General features: G+C 49.0%; 1 protein-coding gene across 1 annotated transcript; it reads left to right on the top strand.

Moving 5' to 3' along the window:
* Positions 1–453: 453 nt before the first annotated feature.
* Prkcg (protein kinase C gamma) lies at positions 454–25,239 on the top strand. Its single transcript, XM_087910070.1, has 18 exons — positions 454–890; positions 1,246–1,277; positions 2,216–2,298; positions 7,444–7,555; positions 7,713–7,844; positions 9,235–9,391; positions 10,542–10,676; positions 10,990–11,077; positions 11,372–11,401; positions 15,175–15,327; positions 15,586–15,774; positions 19,138–19,229; positions 19,315–19,377; positions 20,333–20,471; positions 22,226–22,306; positions 23,152–23,259; positions 23,972–24,112; positions 24,290–25,239. Exons 1-18 carry the CDS (start codon positions 721–723, stop codon positions 24,476–24,478), a joined length of 2,094 nt encoding a protein of 697 aa, XP_087766196.1. The 5' UTR covers positions 454–720; the 3' UTR covers positions 24,479–25,239.
* Positions 25,240–26,958: the final 1,719 nt, after the last annotated feature.

Raw genomic sequence — 26,958 nt, 5'->3', positions numbered from 1 at the left:
GGGAGGCGAAGCTGTAAATTCAGAGATCAGAGAGCAATAAAGAGCCCGCAGCATCACGGGAGTGAGACGCTAGCCTCTCTGTTCATTCGGAAGTCCTCAGCACTGAACATAAGTTTCTTGATTCAAGGATTAAGACCAGAGACCCACAGATCTAGCCCAGATTCAGGAGCCTGACAAGACCGACCCATGCAACTGAGTAGGGAGGAAAGTGGAGTGTGGGGGACCAGGATGACAGAATGGAATGGATTTGGAGAGAAGGGGATGGACAAGTCTAAGAGGACACACCCTACCTGCATATAGCCTGCGGAATGGGTGTGTGCACGTGGAGAGGAGGGAGGGACATCTGTCCGGGATTCTCGAGGGGGGGGCTCCTTTAAGCTGAAACCCCGCCCCTTGGTCGTCATGGCAACGCCTCTCCCACCCCCCCAACCCCCCACCCCCAGCTTCTACATTTCAGCAGGTGCCGGGAGTCGGAGCTCCCGCCGCCGCCGCCCGTGCCTGCGGCTCTTCGGTGCCCCTGCCTTCTGCTCTGACCCCACCCGCCTGCTCCCCCTTCGGTGCAGCCGGTGACGGGGTGCTGCTTCCTACCCTGCTCCGCTCACCGTTAGGTGCCTCGCCCCTGTCCTTCCCATCTCTGAGTCTGCGGAGTTCCCCCTTTCCCGTCCACCTGTTTCCTCAGAAAAAGGGCCAGATCGTGGTCCCTACTGCGTTCCTGGGGCCATGGCGGGTCTGGGCCCCGGCGGAGGCGACTCAGAGGGGGGACCCCGGCCCCTGTTTTGCAGAAAGGGGGCGCTGAGGCAGAAGGTGGTCCACGAGGTGAAGAGCCACAAGTTCACCGCTCGTTTCTTCAAGCAGCCAACCTTCTGCAGTCACTGTACCGACTTCATCTGGTGAGGGAAGCGGACTGGGGGAGAGGGCTGGAGGAAGAGGGGACTTGAGGGTCGGTCATATCACACCGGCCCCCAAGCGATTGTGCAGAAAGGGGTTGTAGCACCCATTCTTGGACTCAAGGGTGGGGGTGGTGAAGCCTGGGTTTCTGGGTCTGAGGGAGGAGGGGTTGGAAGCTGGATTCCAGGGTTCAAGGGAAAAGGAGCTGGGACTAGAATTTCTTGGTTCTAGTAGAAAGAGATTGAGACTCACACAGACACCTGGGTGAGGATGGGAAACCGCAAACCTGTGTCTTGCAAAGGTGGGAGGGCCCTGGTACCCTTCTTTGCACTGACCTTAGATCCTTGATTCTTCCAGGGGCATTGGAAAGCAGGGCCTGCAATGTCAAGGTAAGAGCTGAGACCTGGACTCCTGGGACCCCCGAGGGTGGAGGCTGGGGCCTGACAGCTGAGGCGGCTGACACACGTGTTCTGTGGTCCCCAGAGAGGCGCGGGGGAGCCCTGGGCGGGGGGTGTGGCAGAGACACAGCCTGTGGTGGGGAGGAAACTCTGATGGCAGGGCCACCGCGGAGGTGGTGCTGGGGGCCCCTCCCTCGGCCGGCTCCAGGTGGGGACAGATATTTGGAGAATCTGTTTCCATGGGAACAGAGAGATTTGGAAAAGGGGAGATGAAGGGGGGGAAGGGGCTTGGAGATGCAAAGTCAGAGCTCCCCCTCCCCAGACTATCGTTGCCATGACAACACCATCCATCCCTAAAGCAGGGGCAGGCCGGGTGGGGTCACTAATGGGCGGGTGGGGGCCGGGCGAGGGGGGCGAGTCCTAAAACACCAGCTGCCACTTGGCTGAGAACAGAGTGACTCAAGGTGGGGGGCGGGCCGAAGCAGCGCCCCCAGACTCACTTCTGTTCAAGTTGCTGCTCTCTGCTATGTCTAAGGATTTCTGTTGTTTCTCTTCAAAACCCGTCTTCCTCTCTCCTTTTGCTTTCTTCTCTCTCTCTCTCTCTCTCTCTCTCTCTCTCTCTCTCTGTGTGTGTGTGTGTGTGTGTATGCGTACGTGTGCACATGGGGGTTGTGTCACTGTGTTTCTCTGTCTCTTTTTGTCTTCCTTCAAGTCTATCTCTTGGGGTTTTGCGTCCTGCTCTCTGTGGCTGTGTCTGTCTGTCTCCATGTGATTCTTGGTCTGAGTCTCTCCTCTAATTTTTCTCTCTATTGGACTCTATGTGGGAATTCCTCTTTTTGTGGTCTTCTGTGGGCTGGAATGCCTGGCTCTGAATTTGTGTCTATGGGGGTCTCTCCCTGCCTCTGTATCTCTTGCATTCTCATCTCCAGTCTGCAGCTTTGTGGTTCACCGCCGATGCCACGAATTTGTGACCTTCGAGTGTCCAGGCGCTGGAAAGGGCCCCCAGACGGACGTGAGTGCCCAGACACCTGGTTCCTCCTCCTCAGGCCATGTCCCCGCCCTCACCCCCTCGGCGTCCGTCCCAATTTCTCTTTCTATTTTTAAGGCTGGGAGGGGAGGGGGGCTGAAGAGATAGGGGGAGCTAGTCTGGCCCAGATTCCTTGCCCTTGGCCTGAAAAGGGGGACTGAGAAGGGGGCCTGGAAGAGACTGGGGACACAGGTGAAGGCATAGAAAGGAAGCAGGGCTTGAAGGGACCAAAAGTCATTGAAAGGATGAAGTTGCCATCGGTGCGTGCACACACACACACACACACACACACACACACACACACAGAGAGAGAGAGAGAGAGAGAGAGAGAGAGAGAGAGAGAGAGTTATTAATGCCAGAACCAAAATAGTAAAATAGGCAGAGAAAATCTCAGAAGATGGACAGAGATGTAGGAAAAGAGAAATTCGAAGTCGGGTGTCATGGCACAAGCCAGGTATCCTAGCACTTAAGAGGTGGAGGCAGAAGGATCTGGGATTGAAGGCTAGCTTTGTCTCCATAGCAAGTTCCAGGCAAGCCTGAGCTACATAGGACTTTTCTTAAGGGTGTGTGTGAAATAGGAAGTGGTAGAGATAAAAGACGTTTAAATGTTTAGGGAGACTCAGAGAGACCCCACAGTGCACAGAAACCATGCAGATCCACAACCATCTTGCCCTGTCCCTCTGCACAGCAGGGGTTGATAAACACAGTCAACTCAGGGCACTGGTTTCTTTCTGCTTCTTCACTTTCTCATCAAGCCAGTGATTCTTCCCCTGTTAAATAGAGCTGTGACCTACCAGTGGCCAGTGGACCTGCCTGTGGTCATGGAGATGTTTTCTTTCTATGCTTGCCATCAGCAGCATGCAGCTGGCACAAAACAGGGATGCTGTGAGGAAAAGAAACCTAAACGCTGTTTTGCTCAGATCAATTTAAATTTGAACAACTACATAGTTGAACAGGGTAGCGTCAATCTAGACATTTCCAATCTTACCTTAGTGGTTCAACGGAGGTTGTTTCTTCCTAGAGTTTGGTACAAGGCAAGAGATAGTCATATGATTCATAGATAGCAATCAGTAAGTTGCTATCATAGGAAGATAGCAATCAGTAAGTTGAGGCAAGAGGATCATGAGTTCGAGGGCAGACTGGGCTAAATAGCAAGACACTGTCTCAAAGAAAAGGCAGGAGGAAAGATCCATGGAGGCTCATGAGGCACCTGCCTGCATGTCAGGTAAAGAAAACAAATTTGCATAAAGAATGTGACTACATAGAACACATATTGAGCACCACTGTGTACCATTGCCAGGGTGTGTTGTTGCCTGCCTGTGCACCTGCTTGCCTCCAACGCTTGCTGTGTCTTATGAGGTCCTGATTACATACATACTCATCAACTATTTTACACCCAGTGTAGGTTTGAATCCGTATAATTGCTCATAAGATTAGTTGCTTCTTCTTCTGTTCCCATCTGAGCAGAGACTCTTGAACTAGAACACATGATCTGAATGCCAGTCCCTCTATGAATGAGGAATTATCTCTTACAGTCTTCCTTAAAAATTTAAATACATTTTAAAGGCTTTTCTGTTTCTTTGGGAGAGATCAAAAGTCTTTTTTGCTTCTTTTGGAGGTCTTGTTTTTGTTGTTTTGTTTGAAACAGCATCTCACTATATAGCCCTAGATGGCCAGGAACTTGCTGTGTAGACTAGGCTGACCACATAAGATCCATCTGCCTCTGCTACCTGAGTACTGGGATTAAAAGTGTGCACCACCATGTCCCATGTTTTTCTTCTTTTTTTTTTGATAGGATCTTTCTATGTAGTCCAGGCTGTCCTTAAAACCCTATTCTACTGAGGGCTCAGCTCCCCAAATGCTGAGATGACAGGTGTGTGTTGAAATAGCTGGCTTAATTACTTACAGTACATCTTCAGTTCCTGGGCTAGAAAGTGAGGTGAGAATTGTACCTAATTACGGGGTCATTTTCCAGTCCAGTATCGATTGAGCCAAACCCTTGGGATAGTATCTGAAACAGAGTAAGGAAAATATTGGATCATCAAGATGGCTCAGCTGGTAAAGACATTTGCTCCAAGGCTGGCAACCTGAATTTCATCCCTGGGACCCACACAGTAGAAGATGAGGATGGAATTCCTGCAAGTTGTCCTCTGACCCCCACATGTGTGCCTACACATGCATATACACACACGTACATGCACACTCATACGTGCGTGCACAAGTTCCAAACAGAAAACTAGGGACTGGAGAGGTGACTCAGTGGTTAAGAGCAATTTTTGCTCTTGTAAAGGACACAGGTTCAGTTCCATGCATCCAATGGTGGTTCACAACCATCTAGTTCCAGGGGATCAAATGCCCTCTTCAGATATCTGTGGACACCAGGCACATATATGTGTAGCACATACATACACGCATACATACATACATACATACAGGTAAATCACTCATTCACATAAAATCATAAATCTAAAAGGTAAAGATAGCAATCTCACTAAAATAAATGAAAGCCTGAGAATATCTTAACTTTCCTCCCTTTAGGATAATCTTTCCAATGCTTGCTCAGAGAAAGGTAAATCTGAGGCTGGGGCTGTAGCTCAGATGCCAGAGCACCTGCCTAGAAGCCCTGGGTTCCATCCCTAACACTGTGTAAACTGGTCATGGCAATGGATGCCTGCATCTTAGTGGTAGAGGCAGGAGGATCGGGACTTTAAGAAACATCCCGAGCTACACAATAAGTTTCAAACAAGCCTGTAAAAAGGATGGAAAGGAAAATCAGAGAGAGGGATGGAGGAAGGGAAGAAGGTAGGAAGGAAGGGAAGAACGGAGCAGGGAAAAGTAAAATAATTTTCTAAGAACCAGACATTACCCTGCAGGGTGGAATATGGGTGGGGAAGGTATGACTGATGTCCTAAATTCCTGAGTAATTGGACCCTGGGCATTTAATGTCGCTTTAAGACATAGAAAGAATGTTTATTTTTATTTGACAGAGAAGGATGCTGTGACTCACAACAGGGAAATGAATTTGCTCCCCCACCCCACAAATCACTCATCCGGGAAGTGACCTAGCTGTTATTTGAACTCAGAGCTCTTCAGGTCCAGCAATAAAATCCCTCCTAATAACCACAGCACCACAATAACTGCTGTCAGACTAGCAGCAATGGGCATGTCTCACATACTAAGTTCTGCTGTGAGTCTCCCATTAATCTGGTCAGGCCCTCTGGTGCCTGCTGTAACTGATTCTTGTCTCACATGGAGCCTGGTGAAGGCAGGCTGGAGGGAGGCAGCGAGTGAAGGACCTGGGGCTAAGGGTGGCTCACCGGTCCTCGGAGAGCAAGTTGAGAGAGAGATGAACTCTGGGAGCTCTCATGCCACTTTGTGGATTAAGAGCTTCCCTGAACACTCCTTTTTGAGTCTCCAGCGTCAGATATTACTCCTTCTCATCTTCCTCCTTTTCTTCTTCCCCATTTTTCTTCCTCCCACTCTTCTCTCTCCTTTCATTTTTTTCTCCATCTTGCTCCTTGATTCTCTTCTCCTCTTCCTCTTTCTCATCTTCCTTTTTCCTTCTTTTCCCTCCTCTCTTTCTCTTCCTCCTCCTCATTCTTACCCTCTTCCTCATTCTCACTTCCCTCCTCTTCCTCCTCTTTTTTCCTCCTCTCCCTCCTCATTCTCACCCTCCTCCTTCTCTTTCCTCCTCCTCTCCCTCCTCCTCATTTTCACCCTCCTTCTTCTCTTTCCTCCTCCTCTCCCTCCTCATTCTCACCCTCCTCCTCATTTTTCCTCCTCCTCTCCCTCCTCCTCATTTTCACCCTCCTTCTTCTCTTTCCTCCTCCTCTCCCTCCTCATTCTCAACCTCCTCCTCTTCCTCCTCTTTCCTCCTCCTCTCTTTCCTCCTCATTCTCACCATCCTCATCTCCTTCCCATCCTCCTTCTCTCCCTCCTCCTCCCCTGCTGCCTCTTTCTTTCCAGCCTCCCCCCCCCCGCTTCTTTTTTAAATACTGGGATCAAACCCAGAGTCTCATGTATACCAGACAAGTGCTGTATCACCGGGCAACACTCCCAGCCCCTTTAAAATGTTAGACAGGGTATCACTAAGTTATCCAAGCTGGCTTTGAATTCTCTGTGCACCTTAGGCTAGCCTTGAATTTCTGATTCACCTGTCTCACTTCAAGAATAGATAGGATGACAGGCTTGTGCCATCAGGTTTCTGATGGTCCCTACCGCTGCTTTATTTTCCTCCAAAATAGCCATGAACATTTGTCTTACTATATTATTTATTTATTATTTACTGTGCTTATTATTTCATCTCCCTCCATTAGAAAGAAAAATGTAAGGTGACAAGTGTTTTTGTTGTTCTTTTTTTTTTTGAGATAGGTCTTGAAGCTGCTTTGCAGCTAAAGGATGATACCTTGAATTCTTGACCCTCTGACATGAACCACCACACTCAGTTTATGGGGTGCTGGGGAGCAGAGTATTCCATGAAGGTCAGACAGGCATTTCATAGCGCTAAATCTCCAGTCCCTCCACGTGACAGATTTCTAATTGTATTTATTCAGTGCTGGGCTTGACATACAGCAGGATCTCAGTGAATTCGTGTAGATAGACTGAAAGGAGAGAGGTGGAGCAGAAAGCTGATAGATAGCGAGGCCAAAGGAAGAATACCGAAAGGATGTTTTTCTGACTGGGGACACTTCTCTGTTGGTAGTTCTATCCAAACATGGTGGTCCATGCCTACTACAATCTCAGTTGGAGGCTGGAGGATCAGGGGCTCAAGGTCAACCTCCACTACATCTTGTTTAAGGCTGGCCTAGACTACATGAAACCCCATCTCATGGCCTAAAAATAAAAACAAAAAGTTCCAAGGCTGGAGAGATGGCAAAGCAGTTTAGAACACTTGCTGCTCTTGCTAAAGAATCTGAGTTCCATTCCCATACCCGTATTGGGAAGTTCACACTTCATGTAACATCAGCTCCAGAGCATCTGACGCCCTCTTCTGGTCTCCACCTGCACTTGCATTCACGTGCAGACATGCGTAGGCAAAAATAATAAACCATTAAAAAAAATCACCTCTCTTAAGATTTTAGGACCCTCCCCCAATCCTATTTCCCTAAATGACTCTTCTCTGCTCCCTAGGATCCTCGCAACAAGCACAAGTTCCGCCTGCACAGCTACAGCAGCCCCACCTTCTGCGACCACTGTGGTTCCCTCCTCTATGGTCTGGTGCACCAGGGCATGAAATGTTCCTGTGAGTGTGCCAACCAGGATGTCTGCTGCCCTAGCCCAGATCGGGGACTAGAGGGCGCTCCTTCAACCACAATGCATTGTCTGGGTGGAGGGGAGATTTAAGGGGGAAATGGTGAGCGCCTGTGCCTGAAATGCTAACTCCAGTTTTGTCCCTCCAGGTTGCGAGATGAACGTGCACCGACGCTGTGTGCGCAGCGTTCCCTCCCTGTGCGGCGTGGACCACACCGAGCGCCGTGGACGTCTGCAACTGGAAATCCGGGCTCCCACGTCAGATGAGATCCACATCACTGGTGAGGACTTGCTTCCTCAGTAGCCACGCCCTCAACCTAGAGCTGAGGCTGGCTGAACTCACCTTGGGTGTTCTCTGTGGGGAACCATCATGGCATACCACACCCCCCAAAGACACCGCCCACATCTCTGACACCATCCCCACCATCTATCCAATCCCTTTCTAGCAGAAGACCTGCCTCAGCCTTCGTCTTCCCGCTGTGGTCTCATGTAGCCCAAGCTGCCCTCAAACTAGATATGTAGCAGATATGCAGGAAAGACTGGTCTCTAATCTGTGACCCACATGGCTCTACTTCCCTAATGCTAGGTTTACAGATAAGCAACACCACGCCAGGCTTGTGTGTGTGTGTGTGTGTGTGTGTGTGTGTGTGTGTGCGCGCGCTAGTACTGGAGATTGAACCTAGGAATTCATTGTGCTTATCAAGCACTCTATTATTAAGCTATATCCCCCAATCTCATCCCAGATTTCCAATTAGTGGCCATTGAGAGGGTGAAATGAGAGCCAAGATCTGACTTACCAAGCAGAGTTCGACTCTAGACTCCTGAGTTCTAGTGGAAGAAATATGCTGATTTCTGGGCACATGCTCCAGGCAACAGGCCACATGTCCTGGATATAGGTGGTAGAAAGATAAGTTCTAGAGAAAGGAAACTGGCCTTAAATTCTTTTTTAAAAAAATATTGTTTTTAGATGTATTTATTTTCTGTGTGTGAGTGTTTTGCCAGAATGTATGTATGAGCACCATGTGAGTACCTGGTGCCCAAAGAGGCCAAAAGAGGGTGTCAGATCTCCTGGAACTGGAGCTATAGTAGCCAACCACCATGTAGGTGCTGGGAACCAAGCTCAGGTGTTTTGCAAAACAAGTACTCTTAATGACCGAGCCATCTCTCCAGCCTCTATTACTTTTTCATTTTTTTAAGATTTATTTATTTATTTATTTTTTATTATGTATACAATATTCTACTGGCATGTATGTGCCAGAAGAAGGCAACAGATCTCATTAAAGATGGTTGTAAGTCACCATCTTTAATGTTGTTGGGAATTGAACTCAGGACCTCTGAAAGAGCAGCCAGTGCTCTTAACCTCTGAGCAATCTCTCCAGCCCCCTCTTTATTATTTTTAAACATTCATTTATCTATCAGGTACATGTGTACATCTATGTGTACGTGTGTGCACTGTGTGTTACAGTGAATGTATGAAGGTCAGAAGACAGTGGGAAGAAGTCATTCTTTCCTGCCATGTCAGATGATCAGGATTGGTGGCAGGCACCTTTATCATTTAGTCATCTTGCTGGCTGTGATCCTGCATTCCTGATTGTTGGTTGTGGGAGGGGTGGGAGCTATTTCTTGGATCTCTAACTCAAGAAGTCATCCTTCCTTGCCTTCTACCTTCAGTTGGCGAGGCCCGGAACCTCATTCCTATGGACCCCAATGGTCTGTCTGATCCCTATGTGAAACTGAAGCTCATCCCAGACCCTCGGAACCTGACGAAACAGAAGACGAGGACTGTGAAAGCCACACTGAATCCCGTGTGGAACGAGACCTTCGTGTTGTGAGCTCTGGGGCTGTGATGACAGAGGAGGATCTGAGAGTCCCAGTAACCCACACCACCTAGAGTGCTTGGGGGCAGGGTAGAGGGCAGAGGAAATCTCTAATAAGAGACAGGAGAAGTTGGGAGACAGGAATGGAATGATCCAGAAGGTCTCTGGGTATTTACTCCCCCTCAGTGCCCTACATGTCAGAGTGAGAATATCAGAGGAGAGACAGAGTGAGGAGGACAGGACTCTCAAGAAGCAGACCGAGGGACTGAGAGGTGGCTCAGTAGTGAAGTGTGAGTACTACTCTTGGTGAGGACCTGGGACCTCAGCACCTGCATGGCACAGCCACTTGCAATTCCAGTTCCAAGGGACCTGCTGTTCTCTTCTGGCCTGTACAGGCACCAGGCACACACGTGGTGTATAGCCATGTGCAGGCAAAATATTCATACACATTCAAAATATTTAAATTGTTAAGGAAGCAGTCAGAGGGAATGAGCGGGCAGGATGATGGACACACAAGTGCTCAGACAGGAGGTCAGAATATGTGAGAACAGAAAAAAAAAAAAGAAAACAAAGAGAGGTCCAGAGAAGAGTCCAGAAGAGGAAAAAGGAAAAGAAGTAGGGTGGCACAGGAAGAGAAGGGCAGATGGATGGACTGACAGAAACAACTAGGAAGATCAAGAGGCTGGACATAGTTGTGCATGCCTGTAATGGCAGTAACTTGGGGGTTGAGGCAAGTTCAAAGCTAGCTGGAATGACATAGAGAGGTTTTGTTTCAAACAAACAAATAAACAAAAAAAACCAAAAGAAAGGAAAGGACTGAAGGAGAGAGGAAGGAGAGAGAAGGAAGGGAAGGAAGGAAAGAAACAAAGAGAAGAGGAGGAGGGGAGTGACAAGGACAGAAAAGGAAGCCAGGACATGAGGACAGAGACCCAGAGAAGGAGCACAGAAAGTCAGAGTAATGAGAGAAAAGGCAGAGAATTGATGGAAAGGGACCAAGAATTTGGGAGGAATGGAGAGAGCTTGTGATAGCTATGTTTATAACCTGTGACAGTGGGGGAGACTCTCTGAGGGTCAGAGTTGGGGAAATCTCCAGTGCCTGGGGTAAAAATAAGTGGGGAGCCATGGCTTTGGCTCCTCACTCTGCTTCCACCCTTCCCACAGCAACCTGAAACCAGGGGATGTGGAACGCCGGCTCAGTGTGGAGGTGTGGGATTGGGATAGAACATCCCGAAATGATTTCATGGGTGCAATGTCCTTTGGCGTCTCAGAGCTCCTCAAGGCTCCTGTGGATGGATGGTGAGGAGCAAGGCTGGGCTGGTGGTGGACCTGGGTGTTACCTTCTCTTTCCATATGTGGTCTCTCTTTTAGGCCACCATCTTTTCCCCCTTTATCTTCCAACATAGCTCCTCCCCTTTCTCCTCTTCCTCCTCCTCTTCCTCTTCTCTCCCCTCCTGCCTCTCCCCTCTCTCCGTATCTCACTCTTTCTCTCTCTCCATCTCTGTGTCCGTCTTTCTGTGTCACTTACCTCCCTTTGGATGTCTTTGCCTCTCCCATGGGTGCCCTGCTTCCCCCCATCCCTGCCCGGCCCTGGTCTCCGTCTGTATGTCAGGTACAAGTTACTGAACCAGGAGGAGGGCGAGTATTACAATGTACCGGTGGCCGATGCTGACAACTGCAGCCTCCTCCAGAAGTTTGAGGTACCCTGACCGACTGACTGGCTTCCCCCAGGGGAGTCCAGCCCAGCCTCCCCATCTTCAGAGCCGGCTTTGCCCTCTATCCCTGGTATAGCACTGGGACTGGGACTACAATTCCCAGAAGACTTTAGGGCTCCTTCCTCAACTTTTCTTAGGGGTCTAGGTCACAGGGTCTCATGGGAATTGTAGTTCTTAATCCCCATGACTTTGGGGTATTAGGCGCCCCTGTGGGCCTTTGCTCTAGGGCAATTACTTATCTCTCAAGGGGTTCTGACTGTGGCTTTTCTTCTTCTGCAGGCCTGTAATTACCCCCTGGAATTGTATGAGGTGAGCATCACTCATTATCTTCCTGATTCCTGTCTTCAATTCTGCACACATAAGTTGAGCACCTACTCTGTGTTTGTTGAAAAATGTCAGTGACTACATGAGGTAGGGCCACCATCATAGGTGTTTGAGTTCAATTACAGGTCCTGAGGTCTTAGTCTACCCCGAACAGTGAGCAATCAGTGAAGCTTCTCCTTGAATTGGCCCTTGAGCTTTGTGTCTCTGTAGTGAAGACACTGTTCTCTTCATTCACTCATTTGGTCATTGAACACTATTTCCTGAAGCATGGTGCCAGCAAAGAATCAGGCCATTCCCTAGGGCTCCTCTCTAATGAAGGAGACAGCCTGAGACATCAGAACGGGACTGTGTTTGATGGTGGAAATAGCTTCAGGCACCAGGGAACCAGCATAGTCTGAGAGTCAGGACAACTTCCTAGAGAGTGCTGATGGGTGGGAGGAGGCAATGTGACAATTCCCCTCCTTTGATCTTTCAAAAAATAAAAGCCCATTTCTGCATACAAGGCAAGGGTCTAGTCCCTGGGGATCCCTATGCAGCCGACAAATCAGTCCTTTCTCCATCCAACTCACCCATGATGTAAGACATGATTCTGGCCTGGTGGTGCCCGCCAGCCATCCCAGCTACTCTGAAGGTTGAGGTAGGAAGATCTCAAGTTCATGGCTTGCCGTCTACAGGATGAGTTCAACAACAACCTGAGCTATGGAGTGTTCAAAGACAGCAGGGCAAATTAGTGAGGCCCTGTCTCAAAATGGAAAGTGAAAAAAAAATGGGGGCGGCTGAAATTATAGCTTAGCAATTGAATTCTTTCCTAGAATCCACCAATGAGGAACTGTTATGGTTCAGTGATAGAGCCCCTGCCTAGAATCCCCCAGTGAGGGGCTGGGATGTGGCTCAGTGGTAGAAGCCCTGCCTAGAATTCCCCAGTGAGGGACTGGGGTGTGGTTCAGTGGTAGAGCCCCTGCCTAGAATCCCCCAGTGAGAGGCTGGGGGGTGGCTCAGTGGTAGAGCCCCTGCCTAGAATCCCCCAGTGAGGGGCGGGGGGGGTGGCTCAGTGGTAGAGCCCCTGCCTAGAATCCATGAAACTCCAGATTCAGTCCTCTTACTATTAAAAACTAAAGTGCATGACAATATGTTAGGAAGTCATAAGCGATAAGGAAAACAATGAGCACTGAGTAGCATTGGGAATTCTGTTGGTAATACTGTGATCTTCTTCGAGAAGCACTGGGAATTCTACTGATAATAATGTGAGCTTGCACTAAGAAGATTTCCCTGAGAAAGGGACTGTTGAGCAAAGATCTAAATGAAGCAAGACAAAGAGTGAGGATCCCCAGAGAAGGGCCTTGCAACAGAGGGAGGGGCATGTGTGAGCCCCTGAAGTAGGAGCCAGGTCTGGAAACAACAAGGACAGTGAAGTTTGGTCAAAGGGTGTGGGGGAAGGAAAGGAGATGGCATCAGAGAGAATGCTGTGTCATCCCTCACGAGGATGTCTGATTTTAAGCCAAGCAAGAATGGAGGGTTCTGGGCGGAGCTGTGTTGTATCCTGAGATAATTTAAATATTAAACTGGGCATGGTAGCACATGCCTTTAATCCCATCATCCTGGAGACAGACAGAGACAGGTAGATTTATGTGAATTTGAGGGCTGCCTGGTCTATACAGAAAGTTCCAGGCTAGCCAAAGCTACACAGTGAGACTATCTGAAGAAAAGGCGGTAGGTGGGTGGGAGGACTCATATAACCCGGGATAGCCTCAAACTCACTATGTAGCTGAGACTGGCCTTAAATTTCTGATCTTTCTGCCTCTCTCTCCCTAGTGCTGGGGTCACAGGCATGTGTCACCATACCCAGTGTGGACTAACTGCTTAGTCTATGAGTACCAATGATTAGGTATGACTGTGTGTGGTGTTTTCCACAGCTGTCTCCATAACCAGTAAACGCACATTAGTGTCACCAATGCAGACCTACTATGTGACAGACCAGGGCTGCACAAAGAAACCCTGTCTCAAAAAACAAAGAAAGTCCTTGAGAGGCCTGGAGATAGAGCTCACTTGCCTAGCTTGTTCAGGCCCAGTGCTGGATAAAAAGGGACACACAGGGTACTGTTCTAAGTGATTTGCAGATGTTAATCACCAACTCTTGCTAACTCTATTGGAAATTATACCTGTTCCACTTACATTGTAGATGAGGTTATGAAGAGATGCCCTTGGTGATCGGGCCCCAAATTCAGAAGGTCAGACTACACCTCTGCACAAGAACACATTCTGTAGGAACTGCTTCTTGAAGCCAGATTAGATGGCTTGTATCTGTAATCCTAGCACTTGGGAAGCAGAAGCAGGCAGATTGAAGAGTCCAAGGCACATGGCAAGTTTGAGGCTGGTCTGGGCTACATGAGATCTCGTCACACAAAAAAGCAAAAACTCTGACTTTCTGTCTCTTTCTGTCTTTGTCCGTCCGTCTGTCCGTCCATCCATCCATCCATCCATCTCTCTATCTCAGATATGTGTCTGTACATGTACAGATACAGGTGCAGTTTTTCTTGAACCTGGCTCTACTCCAGGCACTGTGTCTTGGAGAACAAACAGATTGCTCTGTAGGATCTCCCAGGGAGTAAGGCGACAGTCACACTGATGGAGAGATGCTAATCACTCAGAGCCTCGTAGGAGCTGTCCATGGTAGCAAGGAGTCTCAGGAGAGGTGGCTGACCCTGCTAAAGCCATCAGGAGACACCTGCGAAGGAGACACTTAATTCTGGTCTAAAGGAGGAACAGATTGCAGGAGATGGGACAGGACAGCCTTTAAGAAGACTTGGTGTCACCTCCCAAGGCCTTGAGGGGAGATAGAGGACTAGGCGAATGAGGCCAGGGTTTATATCATGGAAAGAAAGGGAGGGGCAGAGAGAAGAAGGACACTCAGGACCGATCAGAGCCTGGTTTTGAAGCTGCAGGGAATAAAATCTTAATACACAGAAGCCGTTAGAGGCTTTGAAGGCAAAGGGAAGATATGACCTGATTTATTTATTTTTAAATTGGTCCTTCTGCCTGCAGAGCAGAGCACATATCAGAAAAGATGGCAGTGGGTATAGAGGGACACATGTGGCAGCTGTTGTAGTTCAGTCATGGGACCCCCTGCTCCCCCCTCGAGAGGTGGAGGCAGGAAAGGATGAGAACACTCCATCATCAAAACTCAGTGTTGTCCTCAGACCAGTGTCCTCAGACTGTGTCCCCTTGCATCTTGTTTCAAGTCCAAGTTCTCAGGCCCCATCTCCAGAAAACCTGGAAGTGAGACTCAGGTGTATTTTTTTTCTTCTGATCCCTCAAGGAGTTCTGGTTTAGAGGCTAACAGGTGCAAATCTATAGATGTGAATTCTTTGGATCTGACTAGGTGTTAATTTAAAAAATAGGTTCACCAGCTATGGAGAATCCTGCCTTCCCTCGCTCCCTCGCTCCCTCCTTCCCTTCCTTTTCTCTTCTTCCCTCTCTCCCCTCTACCACCTCTCTCTACTCTCTCTTATCTTCTGAGACAAGGTCTTGTGGCAGCCCGGACTGGTCTTATGCTCTCCATTCTCCTTCCTTAGGTTCCCCAGTGCTGGGGTTACAGGTGAGCATAGCCTGAGAATGTTCTTAAGCTAAACACAGAATGAGAACAATGCCGTTTTCTCTCCATTCTGTCTCTCTTGGTCCTTTTCATTTGGGGGTGCTGTGTCCCTTGGGGACTTCCCTAGGTTCTGACTGTCTCTGGATCTCTCTCTTCTTTCTCACAGAGAGTGCGGATGGGCCCTTCTTCCTCCCCCATTCCTTCCCCATCTCCCAGTCCCACGGACTCCAAGCGATGTTTCTTCAGTGCCAGCCCAGGACGCCTGCATATCTCTGACTTCAGCTTCCTCATGGTTCTAGGGAAAGGCAGTTTCGGGAAGGTTAGATTCCTGGAGTTCTGGAGGGAGGGGAGGAGGCCTGCAGAGAGGTTGGATTTCTATTCCTTAGGGGGGAAGTTTGGGTGGGGGGACTTACATGCCAGCACTCTTCTGAAGGGGAGTAGACGCAACTGCAGAATATCTGGTCCTCTGGGAGAGAAGGAAGGGGCTCTCATATTGTCTTCTGTATGAAGCGTGGTACATGGCCCTGCAGCCTTGAGTTTCTCAAATGGACTGGTCCTTTCGGACATCTGTTTGTAGGTGATGCTGGCAGAGCGCAGAGGTTCTGATGAACTCTATGCCATCAAGATCCTGAAAAAAGATGTCATAGTCCAGGATGATGACGTGGACTGCACCCTAGTGGAGAAACGTGTGCTGGCCCTGGGAGGCCGAGGTCCCGGAGGCCGGCCCCACTTTCTCACGCAGCTTCATTCCACCTTTCAGACACCGGTGAGGAAGGAGGGATGGGGATCATGGTTCAGAAGGCTGAGTTCAGGGAAAGGCAAAAAGAACCTTGTGTTCTGAGAGGATGTGGCCAGTGCTGAGAGATGGCTCGCTGGGTAAGAGCGCGTGCTTCACAAGTGTGAGGGCCAAGTTTGAATCCCAGTCCTCACTTAAGAAGTCAGATATGGCCGCACAGTGGTGGCACACACCTTTAATCCTAGCACTTGGGAGGCAGGGGCGGGTGGATCTCTGTGAGTTCGAGGCCAGCCTGATCTACAGAGAGAATTCCAGGACAGGCTTCAAAGCTGCACAGAGAAACCTTGCTTTGAAAACAAAACAACCAACCACCACCACCACCAACAAAAAAATGAGGATACAGCTGTGTGTTCTGTGGCCTCAGCATTGTGGGGGTGGGGTGGGGGCAGAATGGGGGGTGATCAGAGGCAAATAGGTCCCAAGATAGCCAGGCTTGTCACTTTGGTGAGCTTCCAGTTTAGAAAATGACCCTGTCTCAAAGCAATAAGAGCTAAGAGACACCATTACTGCCATATGGGACACATGGGTTCACATGCATGTAACCACACTTATATATCACATACAACTATGAATAAATTGTTAAAATGAATGAATAAGTCTGGAGGTGATGGTGCACATCTTAAATCCCAGCACTCAGGAGGCAGAGGCAGGTGGCTTTCTGAGTTGGAGGCCAACCTAGTCTACAGAGTGAGTTTCAGGACAATGTGAGACACCATCTCAATAAAATAAAAATAAAAATAAAGAAATGAATGAGTGATCTGGAAGGATGGCCCAGCAGTGAAGAGAATGGGCTACTCTTGCAAAGCTCCTAAGTTTGGTTCCCATGTGTCCCAGATGTGCAGTGGCTCATAACCGCTTGTAACTCTTGCTCCAGGGGGTGCTGATGCTTCTGGTCTCTGGGGACCCCTGTGCTCATATGCACATACCTGCCCCAATACCTAATTTAAAATCATTTTAAAAATTAATTTTATTTATTTTTAATCAAAACAATTTTTTTGGTGTTTTGAGACAAGGTTACTCTGTGTGGCCCTGGCTGTTCTGGAACTCACTCTGTAGATCAGGCTGGCCTGGAATTCAGAGATCCATCTGCCTCTGCCTTCTGAGTGCTGGGATTAAAAGTGTGTACCACCACCTCCCATAAACATCAATTTTAAAAATGAATGAATGTGGTCCTACAAGAGGGATCCAGTAGGGTGAAGTTGCTGGTGCCATGCAGGGCATGGTCAGAGGAAGGAATCTGAGTGGGTGTGGTCTGAATCTCTGTGGTTCCTGTGAACTCAATTTCCAATGCTTGTAGCCAGTGTTCTGTGGCTTTGAGCCAAGAATAAGTTAGATGGGAATTTTTTTTCCTTTGAGACAGGGTCTTGTGTATTCCAGGTTTGTCTTGAACTTGCTATTCATAGAGGATGAGCCTGTTTATGCTGTGCTGGGGATCGAACCAGGGCTTTGGGAATGCTAGGCAAGCATTCTACCAAACGAATTGTAGCCCCAGCCCTTAGTGATGTCTTCTAATTGGACATGTCCAGAATAATTGGGCTTCCAGGGTGAGCTCATTACTTTTGGATTCTGACTGAAGTATGAGTCAGAAAAGGGAATTTCCCTGAGACTGAGGGATTGAACAATAAGTTAGAATCCTCAGGGATTGGGGAGGACTTCACTTTCCCTGGTCTCTGACCAAGCAAAAATTAATTGCAGGTAAGTGAGTGTAATGGCCTACGTTTGTCATCCTGGCCTTTTGGAGGCTGAGACAGGAGGATTGCCACAAGCTTGAACTTAACCTGGGCCTAAGAGTGGAGAGCCTATAAATAATAATAGGGGCTATGGCCGGGCAGTGGTGGCACACACCTTTAATACCAATACTTAGGAGGCAGAGGCAGAATCTCTGTGAGTTCAAGGCCAGCCTGGTCTACAGAGTGAGTTCCAGGATATGTTCCAAAGCTACATAGAGAAACCGTGCCTCGAAAACAAAACAAGCAAACAAAAACAATAGGAGCTAGAGAGATGGCTTAGTGGGTAGGAACGCTTGCTATGCATACGTGAGGACCTAAGTTTGAATTCCCATCACCCATGTAAAAAGCCAGCTGTGGCTTCATGAGCATCTGTAACACCAGTACTGTGGGGGTGGGGATGGAAACAGAGTCACAGGGTCTTTACTGGGTGCCACCTTAACTCTGGGTTCACTAACAGACCCTGTCTCGAGGGAATAAGGCAGAGAATGATTGAGGTGGGCATCCTACTTTCTCTGACCCCATACATGCACACATACACATATGTGCACACACCATCTACAGTTTCCCCCTAGAGAAATAAAAACTGATAGCCGCAGTGAAAGCTGGCCACCTTTGGCCCCAGACAGGCAGAGCTACACATACGTGTGGCTGCAGCATGAGATTCAGTGCTCCTGGATTTCAGTTCAGTCCTGTGGGTCTCTTAGAAAATCAGCTAATCAGAGTAACAGAGTCAGGGCTGAGGAGATTCTGAGGTGGCAGGGCTAGAATCTCGGAGCTTGCCTATGTGTTCGTCCAGTTCCTCTGGATTACTGGCAGAGTGAATTGGGAGGTCTCCATGTCTGTCCCAGGTGGTCAGGAGGAAAGAGCTGTTCTTAGATGGCTGTGTTAGATCCCTGTATTCCTAGCACTTGGAAATCAGAGGCAGGAGGATTATGAGTTCAGGATTATCCTCAGTTACACAGTGAGTTCAAGGCCATCTTGGGCTACACGAGACCATCCTTGTCTTTTTCTTTGTATGTTTGTAATACAGGACTAGCCCTAGTCATCCTGAGACTTGCTCTGTAGACCAGGCTGATTTCGAATTTAGACATTTGTCTGACTCTGCCTCCCAAGTGCTAGGATCAAAAGCATGCACCACCACTGATCTTGTCTTTAAACAAAACAAAATAAACAAACAAACAAAAAATAGTTTGGAGCTAGGGAGATGACTCAGCAGTTAGAGACACTTACCGCTCTTTCAGTTCCCAGCATCCACATGGTGGAATCTCCACGTCCTTGGCCTCAATTGATTGTCATCTTCTGACACTCAAAGATATTAGGTACATATGTGGAGACATACATACATGTAGGCAAAACACTCAAAATAAAAATAAAAAAGGCAGTTGTGGTCCAGCCCTTTAATCCCAACTCTTAGAAGGCAGAGGCCGGCAGATCTCTGTGACTTTGGGGCCAGCTTGGTCTACATAGAAAGTTCCAGGACAGCCAGAGCTACACAGAAAAACCCTGGCTCGAAAAACCAAAATCAAACCAAATCAAAACAATAAAACCTTTCTGTCCAGGTGTGGTGTGTCCCTGACACTAAGCCACACATACTCTTCCTCAGGACCGCCTGTATTTCGTGATGGAGTATGTCACTGGAGGCGATTTAATGTACCACATTCAGCAGCTGGGCAAGTTTAAGGAGCCCCATGCAGCGTAAGTCTCAGCAACAGTAAGGGAGTGGGAGGCGGGAGGGGGTGGTCTTGTCACTGACCTTCCCACTTCCCACGTGCTCCTCCAGATTCTATGCTGCAGAAATCGCAATAGGCCTCTTCTTCCTTCACAACCAGGGCATCATCTACAGGTCAGTAGCCCCAGCACTTTCCATGGAGGGAAAATAGGTCCCTTGAAGGGATGTGATTCCAACACAGAGCTCCGGATTGCTGAATGCTAGTTGCTTTGGGTTTTGCATCCCATTGCTGTTCTAAATTACACCACAAGGGGGTTGGAAAGATTGTTCAGCAGAAGACAGAAGTCAACTGCCTGTAACTCCAGCTCTAGGAGATATGACATTGACTTTTTTGTTTGTTTATTTGTTTTGTTTTGTTTTTCGAGACAGGGTTTCTCTGTGTAGCCATGGCTGTCCTGGAACTCACTTTGTAAACCAGGCTGGTCTTGAACTCACAGAGTTCCACCTGCCTCTGCTTCCTGGTGCTAGAATTAAAGGCGTACGTTACTGCCACTTGGCCATGACATCCTCTTTTGCATCCTTCCCCAGGCACCTGGACACACACACACACACACAATTTTTGAACCTAACAAAAACAACCAAGGGACACTGGGCAATAATAATGCATGCCTTTAATTCAGCACTCGGGAGGAAGAGGCAGGTGGATCTCGGTGAGTTCGAGGCCAGCCTGGTCTACAGAGTGAGTTGCAGGACAGGCTCCAAAGCTACACAGAGAAACCTTGTCTCAAAAAACCAAAAACAAGGAGCGGAAAATTTGGTTTGGCTTACAGTTTCCATCACTGAGGAAAAGTCAAGGCTATTCACACCCACAGGTAAAAGTAGAGAGCAATGAATTAATTCACGAAGCTAGTATCCTGTCTAGAGTGATTTCACCCACAGTAGACTAGGTCTGCCTATCTAAATTAAAGTAATCAAGGAACTCTGCAAATACGTTCAGTGACCAACCAGTTCTAGACAATTCCCTCCCTGAGAGTCTCTTTCTGGAGATAGTGCATTGTATCAAGTTGACACGGAACACTGACCATCACACTACTCTTTTGCAATTCTTCCTTGTACTCTCACCTTCCAGGGACCTCAAGTTGGATAACGTGATGCTGGATGCTGAAGGACACATCAAGATCACAGACTTTGGCATGTGTAAAGAGAATGTCTTCCCTGGGTCCACAACCCGAACCTTCTGTGGGACCCCAGACTACATAGCACCTGAGGTAACCCTGAGCCTGCTGCTCTGTGAACATCTCTCAGTGGGTGCAATTGTCTAATAGTCTTAGGAGGCAAGGCTTGTCCTTGGTTTGTGTCCTCATCTATGGTAGTCTCCACCAATGCCTTGAGTGGAGAGACTCTTGTGCCGAGCACTTTCATGTTAAGAGCAGAAAGCAATGTGTTCACACGTGTGCTCAGTGCTCAGCCCATACACTTTGTGCCATTCCTACACTTCAGGCTTTCCTGCCTAGGGAATGGTACCACTCACAGTGGTCTCGATCTCCCTCCTTCAAATGGGTAAAGCCGGCAGGACTAGAGGGTGAGTAGTGTACAGGAGTAGGATCGGCTTGTAGGAGCGTGAGTGGAGCATGCACTATTCCAAAGTGGAGAAGGTGGAGACTATTTCTAGTATATTCTGAGTGGGAAGGCCTGAGAACACTATGCCTGCTGTGAGGCTTTGTCTCTTCTGTGTGCTGGCTGTGTGGGGCTTACCCTTTAGTACAGAATTGAATGGCAGCTCACTGATAGTGCTTGTAGCTTTGCCGTTGAATGTTAAGGAACGCTTTCCATTTTTCTCGTGTGTGTTTGTGTAGTGACATGTATATGCATATTTGCATGTGTGTGGGCACGTTTATGCAGGCATGCAGAGGCCCAGGGTTATGTTAGGAACCCTCCACCACTCTTCTGTTTTATTCATTGAAGCATATTTTCTCAGTCAAACCCAGAGTTTTCTGATATAGCTAGTCTCCCGAGCCAGCTAGTACTAAGGGTCCTTTGCCCCCACCTTCCAAGGCTGGAATCACAGGTGGGTCACTACACCCACCTGGCATGTATGTGGGTTCTGGGTATTCAAACTCTTGTCCTCACACTGATGTGGCAAGCAGTTTTAACCACTGAGTCATCCCTACAACCCATCCCCTTTGTTCTTTTCTTTTTGAGACAAACTTTTTCTGTGGTTTTGTTGTTGTTTTTGTTGGTTTTTCAAGACAGGGTTTCTCTGTGTAGTTCTGGCTGTTCTGGTTCTTGCTTTGTAGATCAGGTTGGCCTCGAACTCCCATAGATCTGCCTACTTCTGCCTCCTGAGTTCTGGGACTAAAGGTGTGTGCTACTGTGCCTGGCCTAGATAGGCTTTAAAATATTAAGTTTATTATTACTTTGTGTATGCATGGGTATACATGTCACAGCATGTTTGTGGGGGTTTTAAGAAAACTTTACAGGGCCTGTTCTCACCACTTAAAAAAAAGTATTGCATTTATGAGTGTGTGTGTGTGTGTGTGTGTGTGTGTGTGTGTAACATATAGAGGTTAAAGAACAACTTCAGGGAGTTAGTTTTCTCATCCCACTATGTGAGTTCTGAGGATCCAATTCTAGTCATCAGTCTTTGTGTGGCAAGCTGTTATCTTGCCAGCCCTTAGGTAGCCTTTATATCTGACCGCAAAGGAACCTTGCAAGTATATAAACATCATTTCCTGGATTTTCCAAAGGGTGGAGCTCTTGCTAAAATATTCAGAGTGGAAAATATTTGTGTCAAAAACACTTGAAATAGGTCAGGATCTAGAGAGAGAGAGGCCAGAGAAGTTCTGCACATCTTAAAGTAGCCACAGCAGGCACAGTGCCACGTATCTGAATTCCTAACAGGCAGGAGGTGGAGGCAGGAGAATAAAGAGTTTAAGGTCACCCTTCGATACATAGTTCGAAACTAACCTGAACTGCATGAGATTCTGTCTCAAAAGACGTCTCTCTTTACTTTCTCTTCTAGATCATTGCCTATCAGCCATATGGGAAGTCTGTTGACTGGTGGTCTTTTGGGGTCCTGCTGTATGAGATGTTGGCAGGACAGGTAAGGGGAAGTGTGGCTGTGTTGACTTGACTACATTGAGTGGATGCTCCTTTTTGTAAGGCATTATTCTTGAAGGAACCGGAGCCCAGTCTAAGAAAACGTGCTAGTGCTAAATCGCAGGAAGCTGGGGCAGGGCAGCGCTGTCCACGGTCCTGAAACATTGTTTTAGCCGCGTCAGTTTGGCTTTTGTTTCATCCTTTTCCTGGGGACCTCTTTAGTGGTCTGATGAACCGTATCACCACTATCCAGAACAAAGTGATAGCCGTGGTATGAGCTTGGGAAGGATGTCTGTAAATCCAAAAGGTTACTGTGCATGTTATTAGATGCTTATAACTTCAACATTTGGGAGGTGGACATAAGGGGATTAGGAGTTCAGAGTCATCTTAGCCACCTAGCCTGGCTAAATGAGGCCCTGTGTCAAAACAAATAGATAAACAAGCAAACCTTTACTTCATATTGCCTTTCCTAACCATGGAAGACTGAACACTTTCAGTGAGGGTAATTGTTTCTAGTCTTCCCTGCAGCCTCTCCTTCTGTGACTCTCTGTCCCTCTGTGTGTGTCTTTCTCCTTCTCTACCTCTCTCATTAGATGACATATTTCCTAATTAACACTCCATTAGCAGAAAAATACAGGCAGATAGTAGAGAGACACACAGAATTGGAGCATGTGAGAGAGGCAATTGGAGATGAAGGTGGAATAGTTTTCTAGGTTTTTCCCAGGGCTGTTGTCCACAGGGGTGGAGGTGCATTATCAGAATGCTCTTGTTTGAAGTGGATAATGAAGGGATGCAGGCTCGGGAAAGGCAGTCTGTCAAGCCCTGACATTGTTCTCCCTACTTTTGTAGCCACCCTTTGATGGGGAAGATGAGGAGGAGCTGTTTCAAGCCATCATGGAACAAACTGTCACCTATCCCAAGTCACTTTCCCGGGAAGCGGTGGCCATCTGCAAGGGGGTGAGAGCCCCAGCTCCCAACTTCTTTAGATCCACATCCCATACACCCCAGTTGCCAACTCTTTTAGAAAAAGATTCCCATCATTCAAATCTCTTTACGGCCATCTGCTGCAAAAGTTGGCTGAACAATAGTTTGCCACCTTGCTGTCATTTCAGACCAAGGGTGGCTTCTTCATCATCCTTTGCAGTACCCACATCCTGGCACACTGTGGGGAATGCCGAAAGGGAAAGGCCTGTCTTTCCAGGGCTGGATGGGTCAGATTACCTCCAATTCCTGTGACTTTTATTTTTTAGGGATCTTGATGAGTTGCCCAAACTGTGAGCCCCAAGCCCCAGTTTCTTCTTCTTTAGTTGGCATAGAAGATCCAGAGGAGATCTTCTATTTCCAGCTCTCTCTCTCTCCCTCCCTCCCTCCCTCCTTCCCCCTTTGGGATTTTTCTTATGTCTTTTTTATTTTCTCTGATCCTTAGATCACCACACTTGATTTTTAAGGCATTTTAAATTGCATTTTTTAATCTGTGATTGTGTGTGTGCGCGCACACACACACATACATACCATATCACATATGTGGAGTTCAGAGAACAATTTTAGGGAGTCATTTCTCCCTTCCATCATGTGAGTCCTAGGGATTGAACTCAGTCATCTATCAGGCTTGTGGCAAATCTTTACTCAATGAGCTATCTGGCAGGCCCTCTCTGTGTGTGTTTCACAGTTCTTGACCAAGCACCCGGGAAAGCGCCTGGGCTCAGGGCCAGATGGTGAACCCACCATCCGGGCACATGGCTTTTTCCGCTGGATCGACTGGGAGAGGTTGGAGAGACTGGAGATTGCACCTCCGTTCAGACCACGTCCGGTCAGTTGCCCTCCCAGCTTCCATCCCTGGGGATTGGAGTTCCCGACCTTCAATACCTGTGTGTGGAGTTGTGGGGACCCTTCGGCAGAGATGCTCCCAAAGGGAGTATCAGAGACTACGGGGGTGTGCCTAGGTTCTGATTTTCAGAACTTAATTTTCCATCTGTTCATATCACAGTGTGGGCGCAGTGGCGAAAACTTTGACAAGTTCTTCACACGGGCGGCGCCAGCATTGACTCCGCCAGACCGCCTGGTCCTAGCCAGCATCGACCAATCGGATTTCCAGGGCTTTACCTACGTAAACCCGGACTTCGTGCACCCAGATGCCCGTAGCCCCACAAGCCCAGTGCCTGTGCCTGTCATGTAATCTCACCTGCCACCACTAGGTGTCCCCAGTGCCCCCTCCGCCACGCCGGCTGCAGCCCCTCCCTACCTCTAGTCCAGATTCTAGGTCCCGCACCCCAGCCTCTGGCCTCTTTCCTACACCCCAACGGGTTCTAGATGCTGTTCCCAAGCGTCGCTGGCATTTTAAACGCCATGCAGTCTCTAGAGCCTTTCTGTGCTCTAGATTCCGTTGTGCTGAGCCTTGTTTCCCCACCCCACCCCCAACATCTGGATGCTGTTCCTACTGTTCCCAGAAACCCCACTCCGTGTGGGGTTCTAGACTCCATCTTGGTAGTTTTATGCCTTCTCCCCCCCCCCCCCCCTACAACATCCTGGGGGAAGTAGTCTCATGAGATTGCCTGCTCCAGACTAAGATTCCAGATCAGCCCGCCTGCATCCTTCAAGGCCCCTCCTACCTCCACTTCAGTTGTAGAGTTAAGTGGGAGGCTGGGCTCCGTGTTCCAGGCCACCTCCCTTCCAAGCTCTGGGGATTCCTGGCATGCACGGAGGATTCTTTCCCCGACTGTTGTCAGTCAGCTTTTGTTCTAGACTTGTTCCAGAACCCATCACTGCTCACCTGCCCCGGTGCATGGCTCCAGCCTTGGTCGGAAGCACACCTCCCCATCCACGTCCTCGGCAGTGCCTGCCACTCTCTGGGACTTTTCTCTCCCCCACCCCCTTCCTTTAGCCTCTCCCACCCAGACACAGCTGCTGGAGAATAAATTTGGGATGCTGATGCTAAAATGTTTGGATGTTTTCTTGTAAGCTTGGGGAATGAAGGGGGTGCGGAGGTGGGCCGGCTGTACATAGAAACAAACATAGGGGGTGTGGAGAGAGATGGGGGCGAGAGACTGCACAGACCCGTAAAATGAAAGCAAAGACACCTTCGGCATGTGAGCGACATACAGAGATTGCTTTAAAGAAGTAGTCAAATACTTAATGAGGAAGAACACCCCTTGACCATTAATTGTGTCAGCAAAGGACCGACCCTCTACCCAGATACCACACGTGTATACTCACCCAGAGCAAAGTGCAAACGCGCGCGCGCGCGCGCACACACACACACACACACACACACACACACACACACACACACCAGGATCCAGAGAAGTCCATGGAAAGGGAGATGAAAGGCTGGCCTCCTATGGAGAGACAGACATGATCAGAAGAAAGGATGGACCCCATGTCACAGAAGGCGAGACAATCAGAACCTGGGGGCTTAGAAACCAATTAGCAAGGCAGAAAACAGGCAGAAGCGTTCTCCCGGCCTTTTTCTCTCCTGACCCACTTGCAAGTGTGTGTGGAGGGGAGCGATAAGTGTGTGGAGGGGAGCAATCAATTCAGACTACGTTTCCCAGAAGACATCGGAGAAGACCCTGACCCTCGCTCCAGGTGCTGGCCTCTGGCCGCCAGGGCTGATGGGGAATGTAGTCACTGGATCGGGCAGGCCAGCAGAATGATGTGCCTGTCAGTGTGTTTGGAGGGGACAGAACCTCAAAAGCTTAGCAGGTTCCTTTGAGGGCCTGACATCTCCCCTGGGTTTCCGAGTCCCACTCCAACTGGATGCTGAAACTATCCCTTTCTCCGGCACCACCACTCCTGTACCCCTAACCCCGCTCCTGAAGGCCCCAGCCCAAATTCCGACCCTCGGCAGGCGGCCTGCCCCTTTAAGAGTGGCCCCGCTGACATCACGGCGGGGGGGGGGGGCTGGCCCCGCTCCCGGCTCCGCGGCGGCTGCAGGACCCGGCTCTGCTCTGCGCCTGCCCGCCTGCTGCTCTAGGGACCCCGGCCCGGGACGCCCCTTCCCGCCTTCTCCAGCTGCCCAGACCCCAGGCTCCGCCCCTTGCCTGACTACAGCCCCAGTCCTCACCAGGGGACCTCCCACTCCGGCTTGCCCCTGCTGTCTCTCCTTAGAGAGTATCTATCTGTCTGTCTATCTATCTATCTATCTATCTATCTATCATCAATCTCTAATCTCTATTTCTTTTTCTTCCCTACTCCATCTCCAAGCTCAAGATCCCTGGATTTCAGTTTTCTTTGACCCAAGGCCTCTGAGCTTTCTCCTGCCTGAATTCTGGGGCTCTCTGACCTCTCCACTTCCAGGGCCTCTGTAGTGGTGGGGGTGGGGACACCTGAAACTATTCCATCTCTCTCTCTCCTTTTCTGTCTGTCTCCTCCAGTCTCAGGACTCGTGAGTTCCAGAATCAATCTCTCTCTCTCTCTCTCTCTCTCTCTCTCTCTCTCTCTCTCTCTCTCTCTCTCTCTCTCTCTCTCTCTCTCTCCCTCTCTCTCTGCCCCTCTCAGGCTCTCTGCCTCTGTTTCTTTTCTCTCTCCCTCCCTGCCTGCCCCCCCATCCTGAAGGCTCATCTCATTCCGTCTCTGCATCCTTCCCCCTCCCTCCCTGCCCCTCCCCTCCTCCGCAGTAGCCAATGAGCGGCCGCCGGTCCCTGCTCCCGGCTGCGT

Source organism: Myodes glareolus, chromosome 1 (genome assembly GCF_982192425.1).
Source record: "Myodes glareolus chromosome 1, mMyoGla1.1, whole genome shotgun sequence".
Classification (NCBI taxonomy): domain Eukaryota; kingdom Metazoa; phylum Chordata; class Mammalia; order Rodentia; family Cricetidae; genus Myodes; species Myodes glareolus.
The sequence above is the reverse complement of the archived record's forward strand: the minus strand, read 5'-3'. Positions and strand labels throughout refer to the sequence as shown.

Excerpts from the sequence above, each read along its gene's own strand:
- Prkcg (XM_087910070.1), top strand. The coding sequence starts at position 721 with ATGGCGGGTCTGGGCCCCGGCGGAGGCGACTCAGAGGGGGGACCCCGG. Across the intron at positions 2,299-7,443 it reads GAAAGGGCCCCCAGACGGAC|GATCCTCGCAACAAGCACAA; the intron begins GTGAGTGCCCAG and ends TCTGCTCCCTAG. Across the intron at positions 7,556-7,712 it reads CCAGGGCATGAAATGTTCCT|GTTGCGAGATGAACGTGCAC; the intron begins GTGAGTGTGCCA and ends TTGTCCCTCCAG.